Source organism: Tupaia chinensis, unplaced genomic scaffold (assembly GCF_000334495.1).
Source record: "Tupaia chinensis unplaced genomic scaffold, TupChi_1.0 Scaffold000197_1, whole genome shotgun sequence".
NCBI lineage: Eukaryota > Metazoa > Chordata > Mammalia > Scandentia > Tupaiidae > Tupaia > Tupaia belangeri.
In genome coordinates this window covers 8248642-8261082 of record NW_006159672.1, presented here as the reverse complement: position 1 = coordinate 8261082, position 12441 = coordinate 8248642, and the positions used below count along the sequence as shown (strand labels likewise).

At 48.5% G+C, this 12441-nt stretch overlaps 1 protein-coding gene across 1 annotated transcript in view; it reads left to right on the top strand.

Moving 5' to 3' along the window:
• Positions 1-3095, top strand: part of WNT9A (Wnt family member 9A) — a 10858-nt gene extending 7763 nt beyond the window's left edge. The window contains exon 5 of the mRNA XM_027771212.1: positions 12-3095. Coding sequence (XP_027627013.1) covers positions 12-316 — 305 coding nt within the window. The 3' untranslated portion in view covers positions 317-3095. The remainder of the gene's footprint in view (positions 1-11) is intronic.
• Positions 3096-12441: the final 9346 nt, after the last annotated feature.

The following is a 12441-nucleotide window of genomic DNA, read 5'->3' as shown; positions in this document are numbered from 1 at the left end:
TGGGGGGGCAGGAGCCATCCCCCCGCCACGGGGCCGGGCTTCAGGGATGGGTGGCAGTGACCCGCTACCACGCACACCAGAACTTGTGCACCTAGATGACTCTCCCAGTTTCTGCTTGGCTGGCCGCTTCTCTCCAGGCACCGCTGGCCGCAGATGCCACCGTGAGAAGAACTGTGAGAGTATCTGCTGTGGCCGTGGCCACAACACACAGAGCCGTGTGGTGACAAGGCCCTGCCAGTGCCAGGTGCGCTGGTGCTGCTATGTGGAGTGCAGGCAGTGCACACAACGTGAGGAGGTCTACACCTGCAAGGGCTGAGCCCCTGGAGCTGACCAGCACTGCCATGTGGAGTGCGGACATTGCACACAATGAGAGGGGTCTACACCTGCAAGGGCTGAGCCCTTGGACTGGGCCAGCACTGTTGCATGGGGTACAGGCATTGCACACAGTGAGGGGGGCCCATGCCTGCAAGGGCTGAGGCCCTGGAGCTGACCAGCACTGCTGCGTGGGGTGTAGGCACTGCACACTGTTGGAGGGGTCAATATATGCAAGGGCTGAGCCCTAGGGCCAGGCTAGTGCTGCTGTGTGGGTACAGGTATTTCACACAGGGAGAGGGATTTCACCTGCAAAAACTGAAGGGCACCCCTAGCATGTTGGGGTACACAGCTGAGGCAAGGGGCCTGGGGTCCTCTGGGCTGGCTGTCTAAGCCCTTTTGTTTCCTCTCTCAGGGGCCCAGAGGCAGAGCTGACTCTGGACTGGCCTCCCCACCCACTCTGCTTGTGCCCTGGGCCTCAGCTTCTCCCGACCCGAGAGCGTTGCACCAATGCTTTCTGAGCTTTCTCCCACCCCTAATCTGCCAGACCCCAGGGAGGAGCACTTGGAGGTGCTGCTGCCTCCTCCCCAGTCTGTTGACTGCCCCTCCCTGCCTCTGATCTCCCTCTAAGGCGGGGATGGTGGGTGCACCTTTGTGACCATGTGGCCTCTGTGTGGGCTGCCCATGGGGGACAAGCCTGGCCCAGGCTGTCCCAGCACCAGCACTGTCTTCAGAGAGTCAAACCACTAGGAGAGTATGCAGCCTGCACTGTCCCTAGGGCCCGGCCGCCAGTTACCTGGGCTCAGGGATACTGCCATCCCTCTCTAACGTTGAGCACTTCTCTTTGGAGTGAATATCAGTGACTTTTAAATTATTATTATTATTTAACTAATATAATAATTATTATTTTCTCTGTTCCCGCCATCTCCCAGGCCATCTGTCTTGGCTGAGCCTCTGTCTGAGAAGGCCCCTTCTTTCCTCCTCCACATACTCCCTCCTAACCCTGTTTGCCTCTGATCTGCTTGGTCGTTTAAAACCACTAAATCAAGGTAGTCATTGTTAAAGAAAGAAAGAAAGAAACTGTGTCTGGCCATAGACATCAGGGCTTCTGAAGCCAACTTCCTCTGTGCCAACAGGGCAATGCTGTGTGGCTATCCAGGTGCCCCCAGTCACCTAAGTCCCTGCTCTGCACCCCATGGGCAGATGGCCCTGGATCCGGGTTGCTTGATGTAGATTCTAGGGCTGGGGGGTGGTAGAAAAGTGGGCATGATGAGGGATCAGGGCCAGCCCTCTTGAACAGCTCATTTCCCGAGGGAGCCACACTTGCTCAGTGTCACTAAGAGGAGGCAACGTGGGGACATAGGTAGTGGAGAGAGTTTCCAGCTAGGATTTGGCAACAGAATACCTTTCTTTTGGGCTGTGCTGTTGTCTTTTCAGGGGGAAGGGTGACCTACACTGACCTGGTGTGGTTTGAGTGTGTGTGTGTGTGTGTGTGTGTGTGTGTGTGTGCGCGCATTTGTGAGCGTGCATGTGTGCACAGCATGTGTATGTGTGTGCCTGCTATGCTGGTGTGGTCAGTGGGCAGCTGGGCTGTGCCCTTCCTCAGAGCACCTTGCTGTGGCTCTTCTTCCCAATTCAGTGTGAACAGCAGCCTTTGGCTCCCAGAGCCTCTGGCCATGGGCTCCTTCTGGCCCCTGCCTAGTGCGTGTGGGCTGGGGTCTAGGTGGATTGCAGGTGTGGATGGGAACTACTGAGTGAGCAGGTTTCTTGGAGCCCCAGGATCTCCAGGAAGCTGGGGGACTATTTCTAAAAGAAAATCTATTTATGCTGATGTGGGTCTTTGTTGTCCCTGTTAGGTAGTGTAAATAGTAACCTTTATTCTCCTGTGGTTCAGAGAACATCCCCACCAATTATCACATGCTGAGAGGGCCATGCAGGAGTTTCATTCCCAGAAAGGGGATCTGGGTGGCAGTGGACGATAGCTGTCAGCAGGAGGACCTTGGGTTTGCTCCTCAGTTTTCTGCAGATCTGGCTAGAGGGGGTTGAGGTGGGCTGGCGAGCTGGAGGAGGAGGTGCATCCATGCTCTTTCTAAATGTCCACACTCTCCTCTGGAGTCCCAAGTGGCAGAGCCGGCCATGCTTTCATGACAAGACTGTAGCTCAGTCACTATTGGGTCTGTGGAAAGGCGTCAGGTCAGAGGAAGGATATTTTTTTATTGAATACCACATTTAGCTCTATGTCATAAATATTAAAAAATATTTTTTTAAACAAGGCAGACTGAAAATGTCTGCTGGCTGGTTTGTTTCTACATAAATATATATTAGAATGTCTTGCTAAATGAAGAAGCAACTCCTGACTGCTGGAGCCTTATTTAATGTGCTTTTCTTCCGTGTGGCAGAGTAGAAGAAAGTGTTCTGTGGTGGGGCATGGAGTGAGCAGGGGTCCTCTAGTCTCCTTGGCCACCGGCATGTTGCAGCAGTGGCCATGCTGCAATGCCAGGTGGTCCCAGCCACCTCTCTCTACTGGCTACCACCATGGGGGGACCTGGACTCCAGGGCCTGCTGCTGGCCCTGATCAGGCAGGGGCTGGGGAAGAGGGATGTCGACACACAAAGAACCCTGATGTTTGTGTTCAGTCTTGTGTGAGCCTATTGATTTCTCTACCTCATCTGTGTAGTGAGTAGGTGTGTACCCGAGTGACTGTGGAGAATGTATTTATTTAACAGCTTTGTATAACAAAACCAGAAACAAATGAAACACTAAATAAATGTATTTTAAATTATAACCCCACTCAGTTTTCTGCTTTCACAGGGGTTCTTGTGGGCCTGGGAGGAGAATCTAGAGGAGGAGGAGGGGGAGGAAGGTCCTGGGGGAGAAAGAGGGAGGTCCCAGATAGGAAGAAGAGAATTTGAGAGGAAGGCAGTCACAGGGATGGAAAAGGGGGAATACCTGGGAGGTGAGAAGGGACCAAGGAGGGGGTTGGGGAGGAGAGTCCTGGGGTGAAGCCCCAACTTTCAGAGTCACTGGGAACTCTTAGCAGCCGGATGTCCCCAGACTGTGTGGGTGCCCAACCGGCCCCAGTCTCTCTCTTCGCCTCCATGTCCAGGCTTGGCGAAGTTCGTGGTACTACAAGGAAGCCCTACCCAGTTTGTTCCCTAAGTGGCACTACCTGGAAGCCCTGCCCAATCTGCTCCCTGAGTGTCACCCTCTTCCCAGATTGTCCAACTCTGTTCCTGCTAGCCTCACTCTGCTTACAGCCCTGCATGTGAGGTGAATCCTTACTTTTCATAGTGCTGGGCCCCTAATGTGGTCCTATAGTCCTGCCTTGAGTCTGGGGTCTCCCGGGTGTGACGTGTCTCTCTTCCTGACGACTCTCTTGAGTGAACTGGGCTGTCAGCCCTCCTCCTTACCTCTGTCCCTCCTTGAGCCTGCCTCATGGGACCCTCCACCGCCGTGGCATGTCCTACTGGGAGCCCCTCTTCTGCCACTTTTTGTCCTTCTGTGTCCCCTGGATCCCAGGGTCTGCCCCCACCTCAACCCCCCCCTCCCCTGGGAAGGGTAGGTTGCCCACTGAGGAATGTGGGATTATCTGCTTGATTGGATGGTCAAAGCTCTCTTTCCGGACCTGTGGACATTGTGTCTAAGAAGAGGCCAAGGGGTCCTCCTGGAGCTGAATCCTTACCCTCAACCTCTGCAGCTGTGGGATGGTTGGATGAGTGAGGGACCCAGACTGAGCTGAGGCCTCCTTTGGGGGCACTGACTGTTTCTGAGGGGGGTGGGGAAACTCAGATCTTTGCACCAAGGCAGGAGGGGGCTGGGAGGTCCCGCCCACCAGGTTGGGCAGGTTGGCCTGAATGGGTCCATTCTTCCTGGGTGATGGTGGCTGAAACTATAGCAGAATCCAGTCCTGGTGGAGGCTGCAGATGGGTCAGGGCCAGGCTGCCTAGGAGAGAAGGCCATGGTACATAGCTAACCCTCCTCTGGCTAGGGAGTGCAGAACTCCCCCACCCACCACAAGAAGCCTTTTCCACAGCTGGGTGCTAGCTGTGTGGGCTGGATCTCCTGTGTGTGGTGAATGCTGTTTGGCATCTGACCAATCTTTCAGGGGGTCTGTGTCGGTGCGCATGCATGTGTGTGTATGAGCATGTTTGTAGCTAGGTCTATGTATCTGTGTCCAAGGACATGCATGTGTGTGCAAGCACATTTGTGCACATAAGGGCTTTTTGTGTGTCTGAAAGGTCTACCTATTTTGTGTTTTTCTTCCAAATATGCTTTCAAGTATATTTATACTTATTTGAGTGAATCTATGTATGGCTGGGCCCTTGCGTCTGTATCCATATGTATGTGTACATACATGTAGTGTGTCTATGTGTTCATATGCATGAGTTCGTGGTACTACAAGGAAGCCCTGCATGTGTTTAGACAGAGTGTGTCTGCATGGCTGGATCCTTACAATTGCATATATGTGTGTGTGTGTGTGTGTGTGTGTGGGTGGGTGGGTATAGTCAGGTTTGTGTATCTGTGTGTATTGGTATGCATATGTCTGTATCTACATGTGTTTTTGCATGCATTCAAGTATTTGAGTGCATGTATATGCATGCTTGTGTATGTGGCTGTGTCCATGTGTGTATGCATGTGCATATGTGTATGTGTGCATGAATGTGTATGAGTACTGTGGAGACATGGTGCTGGGCAGTACTTCACTTCCTTTCTGGCTGCCTGCCTTGCCTTGCCTTCATGTAAAGAAGGTCTGATCCCTCCCCCATCCCACCTTCTGCCACTAACAAGCTCCCACCGGCTCTGAGCCTGATGCAAAGGCAGCAAAGACACTTGGTCTGACCACACACATGGGTTGATAGAGACATCGTGGAGGACACCAGGGGCTTCTCAGCTGCCTGGAACAGGTAAGTTGTTCTTGGACAAGAGGGTTCTGTTCTGGCTTGCTGGCAAGGTCAGCTGAGGTAAGGAGGACAGATGAAGAGAAGAGCCCCATAGGGCTCAGAGCTGCTTCTGGCCAAGCAGCCTCAGGTGCTGTTGGCAGGTGGGGAGGCAGGACCAGGACACACAGGTGGCCAGAGGCAGGCCTGGGCACCAGATCCAGGCTGGCTGGGCCCCTAGCAGCTCCACTAGCCCTGCTGGGCCCGGTACAGGCGTCTGGCTCCCCTCCCTTGTGGGCAGGCGGGAGATGGCTGGGGGATTAGGTAAGAAGGCGAGGTTAGGTAATGTCTCGAAAGGGCCCTGCATGTGCAGTAGGAAGGTATTGGGCAGGATCCTGCCTAGCCTTCCAGGCTGATTTCAGAGGCTGAGGATGAAGGTGGGGAGGAGGAAGAGGGGGGAGAAGTAGATAGGGAGGGGGAAGGAGAGAGAGAAGAGGAAGAGGAAAGAGAGGAGGGGAGAGAGAGGAAGATGAAGAGGGGGAGGAGGGAGAGAAGGCAGGAGGATAGAAAGACTGAGGCCGGTTCCTTAAGCACCTGGACAGGCTTTGGTGGGCCCATGTCGGGGGACCCTGGGGGGATTGTTCTCATTGTCTGCATGAGCCTTGCTCATGGAGCAGACCCTGAGGGAGCTGTGGTCAAAATGGGGGAGGAGGAGCCATCCAGGAGGGCCCAGGTTCAGAGTGCTGGAAGCTGGGAGGTTGGGGGCAGGCATGAGGGTGGCAGGATGTCACTCTATAGCCCCCATGGGCTGGCTTGCTGGAAGCCTCAGATCCTGGGGCTTTCCCTCCCTGACACTCACACACTCTGCTCCCAGACCTGGCTCCCTTCTGGACTGAGCTGGCCCAATTCACCTGGGTGGGCCTCATTCCATCCCTGGGGCTCTCAATGACTCTGTACCATGTGGGGAACCTGGGAAAGCTTGCTACTGCCTTTGCATGGACTAGATTGAATGGGGCAGCATGTGTACAGGGGTGTGTAGGTGCCCTGCCCCTGTCCATGAAGTAGGGATAGGTTGCCCCTTCCCTTTGCCCAACCATTGATTTTCTTCTTAGTGTCCCCTACCTGCACCCAGGACCCCCATCTCCTCCCATGACACTGGCTCCTGGGCTACCTGCTGCCCCCTGCCCAGTTCACTACTTAGTCACTGTGCTCCTTCAAGAAGCTCCCTGCCACCTTACTATCCACTGGTCAGTGGACTGACACCAGGTAGCAATAGGCCATGCATCATCAGCTCTCTAGGAGTGGTCCTGGGTCCCAGGAGCTCAGAGAGCTGCTCCAGGAGGAGCAAGCAGCCTGTGGACCAGGCACACTTTACAGGCTGTGGGGCAGCCCCAGTCTTGGAGGGTTTTGATCCTGCTCCAGGGTCTTAATTTCCCTATCCACACTTTGGGAGCTAGGGCGGATAGTAACAGCCCCCCTCCTGGTGGCTGAGGCTTCTAGGCTGGAGGTCTCCTATCATGGCTGGCCAAACCAGGTTAGGGGAAGCTTGGGAGGGGGGCAGTGCAGTAGAGCCTGGCTGGGCAGCTTTGCTGGAATGGACCCCTGTGGATGAAGTGGGGGAGGGGCCTAGCAGATTGCCAAGGAAAGTGGGGGGTCTTGGGCTGGCAGGGGGAGCTGCAGCATCCCGTGTTTGTGTTGGGCCTATGTCCATGGAAACGGCTGGGGGGGGGGGGGTGGGGGGGGGTGGCTCCTGCTGTGGTTGAGAGCCAGAGACCAGAGGCCCAGCCTCCCAGAGCTAAAGAGAGGGGGAGAGAGAGAGGAGCAAGGGAAAGAAAAAGGAAATGTGTGGGAGAGGGGAGAGGAGAAAAGGGGAGAGGAGTACTGAAGAGGGGAAAGAGGGGAGAGGGAATGGGAGAAGGGATAGAGGGGAGGGAAGAAGTTGGATGGGGAAGTGAGGAAGGGATTGGAGGAGAGGGGAGGACCTCAGGAGAGGTCTGTTTTTTGTTGTTGTTGTTTGCTTGTTTGTTTGTTTTTGCTATAGGACACAGTGCGCTGGCCGGAGAAGGACACACACAGGGGCGGGGCGGGGGGAGAGTGAGAAGTCATGCCCTCAGGGGGGGATGGCCATGCAGTAGTCCCTGCCCACAGATGCACACTGCTTGATTCTCAAGCTGCCTGGTCCAGAACTCAAACCCTGCAGGTCCAGTACTTGAACCCAGCAGGTGGCTATGTGGGATTCAGCACTTTAACCTCCATATTACCTGCTGGCCACCTGTTGGTCTGGGGTTTGATGAGAGATAGCCCCAGATGCAGACAGTGAAAGGGCCAGGGCTGGAGAGGTATCTTGGAGGAGGAGTGGAGGGCACCAAGCAGGTGGACCAGCCCTGCCAAACCCTGGTGGGAAAGCCTGGACTGAGGTCAGGGCCTCAGTGTAGATTTTATCCTAAGGGTGACCGTCGCTATTCAAGTGGGTCTCCCCCCCAACTTTCTGAGACAATTTCTACAGAAAATTAGAAGCTGCCCTCTGATGAATCCTGGGTCAGTCATTGACAGCTAGTTGATATATGATCACAAACTCGTAGGTGTAAAGCAACACAGGTTTATTATCCCACCATTTCTGTGGGTCGAAGGCCTCTGACTGGGGAATCACCTGGCTGTGGTTGAGGTGCCGGCCAGGGGTGGAGTCTCATCTGAAACTCTACCAAGGTGAGACCTTTCAGGCTTCCTGAGGCCACCACCATCTGCTCCTTGCTGGGAAGGTGTCTCTTTGAAGATGTGCTTCACAGAACAAGGGCATAGCCTAAGAAGTTGTGAGAGCTTGAGCCTGGTTAATATAAACCAAGGGCTGAACCCTGAAGGAATTAAGGCAGAAATTTCACAAAGTCAGAATCACCTGAGGACACACCTGGACTTGACAGGCAGAGGGAGAAAGGAGGAGGGAGACCTGAGTGCTGGCCAAAACCAGAAACTATTGATGTCTTCATTTCCCACCGCACTCTTTCTTCTAATGGAAGAAGTGATCAGAAACAACACTATATATAATTCAAAGAACATCATATTTACAGTTAACACTCTTATGTGTTAGAAAAATATTGATCTTAAGTTCGGCAAGTAAATCCTTCCATTTCATCTTGCCCTCCCTCCCTTCCTTCTCTGTCTCTCATTCTCTTTTTTCCCTTCTTTCCCTCTTTCTATTCTTCCTTTTCACCTTTCCTCTCCTTGTTTCCTCTCTGCCTCCCTTCCTTTGTTTTCCTTTCTTCCTTTTTTCCTTCTCTTTATATTTTCTTATGTTTTCCTTTTCTTTCTTTTTTTCTTCTCTCCTCTTTTATTTCTTTCTCTCCTTCCCTCTTTCTTCTCTTCCTTCTTTGTGCTATACAATTCAAATAACATCATGTTTACAGTTAACACTCTTTGTTTAAGACTATGCCATAATTAAATTATAAATATTTCTTCCTTTATATCAATCCCAGGATCCTATGGAATGCCTGAGGAATGTCCAGATTAAAATTTGCTTAACATGATTTTTTTGTTGTTGATTTCTTTATTTAAGATAGAGTATGTGTGTGCACATGTGAGGCTGAGTGTGAGAGAAAGAGAGAGAGTGATGAGCACTCTCCACAGGGTCTGGTCATGCCACAGTCCCTTTCCTCCAGCCCTCTGGCCCATTGAATTTGAGTGCTCGTGCCCATGCCTGGAATGCTTCAAGCCAGCTGGACTGAGGATTTGAACCAAGGTCACCATGTGGATCCAGATGCTCTTAAGCAGAACATTACTGCTATGCTGAGGAGTCAGCCCCATGGTTTACTTCCTGAAGGGAAAAAATTGAGATCATGTTTTACTTTTAAGGTGTATATATATTTTGATTTTGATTTTATTTTTTTTCCTTTTGCTGACATTTTATTTCAATTTCTTTTATACATTCAATCACATATGCCACTTAGCTTGCAAAGTGAATATTCCAACATGTATATATTTCTCACCAGTCCATTTGAGAATACTGTACATGTTATCTTCATAATAAACCATTTATTTGTCTTTTAGGGTATATTTTAATTGCACTTGATTTTAAAAAATAAATGATATGAATCAGATTTTGGGGGAGAATTTTTATTTTTTATTTTTTAAAGAGAGATTTTTGCTATAGGACGCATGTGCTCACCAGACACACACACACACACACACACACACACACACAGAAAGTGAGAAAGCACCCTCTGGGGCATAGCCACACTACAATTCCTTCTCAATTCTCCTCTTGGGACTTTAGGTAGGTAGGCATGCATACACACCCGGTGTGAGTTTCAAGCTGCCAGGTCCTGGACCCAAACCATGGTCAGCCATACGGGTGTCCAGTGCCTTAACCGCCTTAACGACCTGCAGGAGCTTGAGGGCCACAAAGCTCGGATGAATAAGATGAAGGAAAATGAGTAGGCTGCATCTGGCCTCAGGATATCAGCAGTCAGTCTGTGGCCAGAATGACTCCCAGGGAGGGGTTGCAGGTCCGACAGGGGCTAAGAAAAAGGCAGAGAGTGAGAGGGTTGTCCAGTGCCAGGGCCTTTTCTTCAAAGAGTCATTCATTTATTCACTTATTTAACAATACTTATTGAGCTCCTAAAACAAACTTCAAAAAGTTCATGTAAAAGAAGAGCTAGTGAAACAATATGCATGGTTTTATCTTGTTGCTCAACCATACGACAGAAGAAAAAGCCACCACACCACTGCTGGCATAAATGAACTGTATGCCAAAGCTAACCTGGAGAAAGAAGAAGTAGGATTACAATAAAAAAAATTTTAAGAAGTATTCAAGAAGTGGAGGAGCTAATAGGAAAAGAAAAAGCAGAATATTTGATTTGATAAGAAAACAATTGTCTGCAGAGATTTTTTTTTTTTTAATCTATGAACTTAAGAGAATGGAGACTTAGAAAAAGAAGAAAGAATTGGATAAACACAAGTTCAAGTGTCAAAAGTGAAAAACAGTTACTACCAGCTCAGTGGTTCCTAGTGATCTTGATTCAGGATGTCACAACTACATGAATCAATAAAATGTGGTAGCCACTGGTTAAAGAGCTAAGGAATGTCAAGACTCCGGAGGGTAAAAAGCGTTTTTAAAAGTGTCACAGGGAAAAAGTGGAGGATGCATCCAATGATTAAAAACAGAAATTCCTGAACAAAATGAAACAGCTGGCTGAAAATCTACAAAAAACTTGTTTAGAAAACAGTGACCATGGGACCGGCAAGGGGTGTGTGATTAAGGTGCCGGACTTCCACATGGTCAATTGCGGTTTGGGTTCCTGACCTGGAGACTTGCTTTCTCTCTCACTTTCCCACTCTCTCTCTGGTCCAATTAAAAAAATAATATTAAATAAAATAATGGTCTTTTTAAAAAGAAAGCAATCTAAAAGAGACAATGAATACTTGAATCAGACAGTATAAGGTTGTCTTAAATGAGGAAGATGAAGTTTTTCTTCAGAAATGGAAAATTTATGAGACCAGCAGTTGGCATAATGGCTATGTTGCTGGACTCTCATGTAGTTGACTGCAGCTCAAGTCCCAGAATTGGTGGCTTAAACTCACACTGGGTGCATGTACATTCGTGCCCAAGATCCCGAGAAGAGAATGGAGGAGAAGGGATTGTGGTGTGGCCATTCCCCTGGGGGGGGTGGTGGTGATTTCTCGCATTCTATCTCTGTCTCGGTCTTTCGAGTGAGCGCACATTCCCTATAGCAAAAACCTCTCTAAAAAATAAATAAATAAATGGAAGATTTATGATGAAAATCAGAAATAATTGGCAATATTGCTCAGAAAGAAAACTCCCTATTACAAAAAAAAGCAGATATGAAAAACATGGAAAGACTTACCACGCTCAGTGAGCTTCATCAAACCACAAAGTATATCAGAAACAAACAAAAATCTTAAATGATATCCCAGAAAGAAAAAGTCAGAGATTTATTTTAAGTCAGTAGAAAATAACTTGTTTGAGAAAAAAGCATGAACTTTGAATAGCCAAGGCAGAGTTGGACATATAAGAACTTGTAACTAAAACTGAGCATGCAGAATTGACAAACTTCATTACTCCAAAAGACCAGTTTAAGAAAAAAGGAGATTAATGAATTTGTGGCATAGATTGAAAACCTTGTAATAGACTTTAAGAAGAGGATGAGGAATTTCTTACTAAAGAAAAAAAAGTTAATATAAGAGATAAAGTATGAGGAAAGATTTGCTAAGAAAACACAAATTTAAAAAGAAAATGAAGATGAGCAAGTTGTGTTTCCCGCAATTTTAAGCTACAAGAGAAGAGTATGGAGAGAAAAATTGTAAGTTAGAAAAGCTCAGTAGTAGTCTTATAGTACAAAGGGAATAGAAGAACTTACTGAACAATGGTATTTCTCAATTGACAAAGGACTTTTCATGATATTTTAACAATGCAGTAAAGAGTCAATGTGGGGGACCAGCAGGTAGTGTAGCGGTTAAGGTATTGGACTCCTACATGGTTGACCATGGTTCAGATCTGGCAGCTTGAAAATCACACAGGGTCCATATACCTGCATGCCCCAAATTTTAGGAGAATGAAGAAGATGGGATTGCAATGAGAAGAGATTGAGGCGTGACCATTCCCTCTGAGGCATGATTTCTCACTTTCCCTCTCACTGTCTCTCTGGCAAACACACGTGTCCTATGGCAAAACCCTTAAAAAGAAAAAAGAAAAAAGTTAATGTATTAATTCTTTTTAAAATTAGGTACTGATATATAGAAAGACAGTAGTATTTACCTGGCACCATTGAAGTTTTCATAAAATTCACATTTAATAAACTTACGCTTTCGATGCCAATGTTTTAAAATTTGAGTCCCAATGTACACACACATATATTTATATACATATATGTATGAGTATGTATGTACACATAAAGAGAGACTGAAATCACCTAACATATAAAGGTGGGACAAATCATTGGGGAGGCTCTATTTTCTTATTTACAAGGTAGAGACCAGATTGTGCTTTATAAGGATGAGTAGGCAGAAGTTGCCATGGCAGGGAGTGGGTAGAGTAGGAGTGGGGAGATGTGTTTATTATCTCTCTAAAACTCATAGTCTGTGATAAATATATGTATTTGGAGTTGGCCAATTAGAAATGGAAAAATCCTATTCTTTGAGACGTACTGATATTAAAAGAAGCAAATTTTAATGTGTTGTGAGTATAGGGGAATATGAAGGAGAAAATTATAAATAAATATAATATTGAGTTGTCAGAAAA